Source organism: Phaeoacremonium minimum (genome assembly GCF_000392275.1).
Source record: "Phaeoacremonium minimum UCRPA7 unplaced genomic scaffold PA7_03_scaffold_331, whole genome shotgun sequence".
Taxonomy (NCBI): Eukaryota; Fungi; Ascomycota; class Sordariomycetes; order Togniniales; family Togniniaceae; genus Phaeoacremonium; species Phaeoacremonium minimum.
In genome coordinates this window covers 408,524-413,336 of record NW_006921235.1, presented here as the reverse complement: position 1 = coordinate 413,336, position 4,813 = coordinate 408,524, and the positions used below count along the sequence as shown (strand labels likewise).

The following is a 4,813-nucleotide window of genomic DNA, read 5'->3' as shown; positions in this document are numbered from 1 at the left end:
TTATTGGCTCGCCCCTGAACAAGGCAAGCTGAGTTGTGTGATGGCTAAGAGTGTGATTTCTCCAGGTATCTTTGCATTGTTCTCATTGGCCCGTAGCCCTGGGCCGCTAGGAATGGGAGATGACCTCATCGATTGAAATGTAATCTGCGCTTCACTGGCCAGAGTCGCACGGTGACGCACTGTATAGCGACGTAGACAAAGCTCTACCTAGATAGTGTTTCGCGCCCTGTAAGCGATTAATCATTCCCCGAGTACACTGACGATACCTGGGCTAAGCCTTAAGTATAAAACCCGGACACTGTACTCCAGCCCCGAAGCGGCTGCGTAGTTACGTACCGTACCTTACCCTCACGCCGATCAACAATTCCCCCGGCGTGCATCGTCGCACCTACCGATGAATCTTTTATTTTATTTTTTCTGTTAATTTCTTCCGCTTTGTCTGCTCAGAGTCATGTGCTCATCCATTATTTAGAAAAGTCAGGTAAAGTCGTGCGTGTTGTCCACAGACACAGTCGGCCCACCCGGGTACTGCTGTACGATGAGGTACTTCCCTACCTAGAAGAACTCTGACGTTGACCGTTCCCCCATCACCTGCCATTCCAATTCGCATGCAAATGATGCAAGGGTCTGGCGGTCCTGAAACATTACAGTGACGAATGACGCTTGTTGTATCATCGACTTCTCTTTTCACGCATCTCTGGGTCCATGGCCTTTGTCCCTTACGATTGCTTTCCTCTACTCGCCGCCGATATCAACATCGTAGATCATCTCGGCCTTCAACGCTGCGCATTCCAATATTCTGATCTCTCGCGGATACACGCCATATCGCTTCCATCTCCTCATCCGGGCCCTTACCGCTATAACTGCAACGCGGTCGTTTCCATCTGCCTCGCGGAGCACACGGGAGGTTATCGTGTACACGTGTGAGAGCTGCATGCTCTGTCTTGTTCAATTACTCGGCTGCAGGCACTCCTGTCAGTGTACAGCGGTCGTTTCCACTCGCGGTTTCGGCTATACAATCTCTAGGCGTCTTATACCCGGACCGTGCTGCCTTGCTGCAAGCAGGGCTCGTCACGTTGGTCACCTTTTGAAGCAAGAGACAGCGGTGATCCGTGTGAATAAGGGAAAGGTCCCTCATTCTATGATGCCACGACAGAAAAGGAAGGCATCGGGCCCCGTCGATAGCCAGCAGTCATCGTCGAACACCGATAGCCCTGCCACCCCATTGCAGCCCCTCCGTAGGTCTGGGCGTAACAGCGCAGCGTTTACGACCGCGAGGTCACACGAGAAGGGTTTTGGAGGAGATCAAACCGCTGGGGGCGTTGAAAATAGATGTGAACGCTCCCCCGCCTCGGAGGACAAAACCAGAGATGGAGGCCCCGTGAGCTCAGAGGGAGTGGATGCAGCCATCCATACATTGGCTAAGATGGAACGGAGGTTTAAGCGGGCAGTCAAGAAACAGAAATTGAAACTCGAGGAGAGTGTTGTTTTGGTCGAAGCTGATAGCATCGAACAACAGGCATTCAAGCCAGACTCGACACATATCAGTACAGGAGTGCTCGCCGTGTCTGCCGAACAGAAGGCAGCCTCAATACGCAAACAGCAGGGGACAAAAACCAATGACGTCGGAGAGGAGGATCCCATGAGCAACGAGGGCGAAGAAACCATGGATATCGAGGATACTTTGGACTCTCCTGAACGAGGGCCTTCGCGGCCGCCTCCGGTCAATAGCGCTTACTTGCCACTGCCGTGGAGAGGCAGACTTGGTTATGTAAGTTAATGGACTGATCACACTGGGAGTATTTCTGGTAACACTCGATTAGGCATGCCTAAACACCTATTTGCGGAACGCGAAACCCCCCGTGTTTTGCTCAAGAACATGTCGGATGGCGTCTATAATTGAGCATAGGCATCCTTTACAGGATCCCACTCAGCCAGAGCATCCCACAAAAAACCGACCAGATAAGACAAAGCCGGCTAACATTGCTCGAGGGCAAGAGTATGTGCAGGACATAGGTCTGGCAAATGCCCGTGATATACCAAAGATGCTGCGCTGGAACGAGAAATACGGCATCAAATTCATGAGGCTCAGTTCGGAGATGTTTCCTTTTGCTAGCCACCCGGAGCATGGTTACAGTCTCACTCCATTCGCAAAAGAAGTGCTGGCCGACGCTGGAAAGGTTGCCACAGAGCTCGGACACCGATTAACAACTCATCCAGGACAGGTATATCTTGCCTTTTCATGCTTTTTCAAACCTAATGATCTAACCATCATTCAGTTTACTCAGCTAGGTTCCCCACGGAAGGAGGTCATCACTGCTGCTGTTAGAGATCTCGAATATCACGATGAGATGCTTTCACTGCTCAAGCTATCGCCTCAGCAGAATAGAGATGCTGTGATGATCCTACATATGGGCGGCACTTACGGCGACAAGATGGCCACCCTCGATCGCTTTCGGACAAATTATTCAAGTCTGTTGTCAGACTCCATCAAGCTTCGGCTAGTCCTCGAAAATGATGACGTTGCCTGGTCCGTCCACGACTTGCTGCCTATTTGCGAGGAACTCAATATACCTCTCGTCCTAGATTATCACCATCACAACATTATATTTGATGCCGACAAATGCCGAGAAGGTACATACGACATCAGCCAACCAGAGATCATGGAGCGAATCTCAGCAACATGGAAACGAAAAGGAATCACGCAGAAGATGCACTACAGCGAGCCGTGTGCTGGCGCGACCACACCTCGCGACCGTAGAAAGCACTCGGCGCGTGTCATGACCTTACCGCCATGTCCACCAGACAGCGATCTCATGATCGAAGCAAAAGATAAGGAGCAGGCCGTTTTTGAGCTGATGAAGAATTTCAAATTACCTGGTTACGACAGGATCAACGATGTTGTGCCATACGAAAGATTAGACGAAAATAGACCCCCTCCACCAGACAAGAATAAAAAGGTCAAAACACCTCGCAAGAAATCTAAAGCCGCAGACAATGGGGAAGATCAAAACGGCGCCAGCGGTGATGGCGTTGATCTCATAGAGTCCTCAGCGAGGAAACAGCTTGAGATTAGTGCTGAGGATTTTGCGATGGGAGGACCTTCTAGTCGGGTTTACTGGCCGGTGGGCATGGAGGACTGGTTGAGACCGAAGAAGAGAGAAAAGAAGACAACAATTAATGAAGGAACCAAGATGTAGGATATTAGCATCTCTCTTGTCCGCGTGGTGTAGGTTGTAGGACAATGCTGCTGGACTTTAGTCTATAGCGATTTTGGTATTTATATATGTAATATTGTATGATCTTATCAAGGTGTCTGCCTCATTTTGCTCTGGCCTCATTGCCAAATTAGCATAGATTCGAGACTAACTCTATGAAAATAATAAGTCGGAAGTATGTCAAGTCGGAAGCCTCGTCAAACTCAAAAAGCACATCCTGGCTTCCAAAATCAAGGCCATATGCTATTCTAGGAATTACTAGTTTCAACATCCTCAAGAAGTTCTACTGGTTCTTTCTTTGTTTCGTCCAGATGATCCCGCTTCTGCACATCCCTGAGTGCTTCATCTATGATGGTTGTTTTGTATGATTTGAATTTCCATGCCGAGACTTTGTTAGCAAAAAGTTCGTCAACTTCCTCAAGGGTGCGGCCCTTCAACTCTGGAATAAACAGAAAGAAAAAGATAAAGCAGGCAAGATTCGAACCAGCCCAGATATAACCATATTTCGCGCCCTTAGTTGACGAGTATAGGTTAGTTTCATAGACTTATTGATGGTGGATATCTTAAGGAGGATACACACCCAGTTTAAGTTCTCCGGATTGATGAAATACGGTGAGCAGAAGCCAGTGAGCCAAGCCAGGACATAGCCAAGGCTAATCGCCGACCCTACACTCCATGACCGTAACCTAGTACTAACAAGCTCCGTTGCAACAGGATAGCTAGCATCACCCACAAATGCATTATAACTGAACATGTAGAGGGCTGAGAAAGCAATCAGGCAAGTTCGCGCAACCAAAGTGCCCTCATTGACGGTAGCAGCAATTGCCATTCCAAGCATGCAAGCACCTTGGACAACTGCTCCAATCATAAGAATAGTCCGCCGGCCAACGACATGGCGCATCAAATAGATGCCGAAGTTCACACCTATGAAACCAAGACAGGTATTCATGACCGAATACTTAAAGGCCTCGTCCACTGTCAAGCCCGAAACAATCATGAAATAGGTTGCGTAGCTAATGACAAACCACGAGCCAGATCCAGTTTGGCTGGCAATAATACCATAGCAGAGCAGGGTACGGCGCAAGTCAGTTCCTATCGAGTTTGTCAATGTTTCGTAGGTAGGGAGCTCAAAGACGAGTGTCAAACCTTTATACATGTCAACCGGACCTATTGTCTGCGCTGTCCGCTTCTCCTCCTCAATTCCCTTCACCATCTCAACCCACTCAAGGTCTAGTTCTTCAGGCTGAAGAGAGTTGCCCCTGAGAGTTTCGAGAGCCTTTCTTGCTTCTGCTGCTAGTCCTTTGTTAAGGAGGTATCTCGGCGACTCGGGCACAAAAATCAAGCCAACGGATAGAATTGCGGGTACGACGAACAATATCCCAATTGGAATCTGATACGATGCCTTATCCAGTCTGTCTCGCGTTGCATTTGTTACCGTGGCTCCGATAATGCTGCCAATATTGACCCATTCAGAAAATAAGGCTACCATCACAGCTCGCAAGTGTGCCGGGGCTGCCTCTGCAGTGTATATATTAGAAAAGGTCACCAGGAAGCCGTTGCCAATCCCAAGTATAAGACGTCCAAGGTATATAACC

General features: G+C 48.9%; 1 protein-coding gene across 1 annotated transcript; it reads left to right on the top strand.

Moving 5' to 3' along the window:
* Positions 1 to 2,045: 2,045 nt before the first annotated feature.
* On the top strand, positions 2,046 to 3,200 carry UCRPA7_4329 (putative uv-damage endonuclease protein; the record flags this gene model as incomplete). Its single annotated transcript, XM_007916816.1, has 2 exons — positions 2,046 to 2,225; positions 2,280 to 3,200. 2 exons carry the CDS (start codon positions 2,046 to 2,048, stop codon positions 3,198 to 3,200), a joined length of 1,101 nt encoding a protein of 366 aa, XP_007915007.1.
* Between the last annotated feature and the right edge of the window lie 1,613 nt (positions 3,201 to 4,813).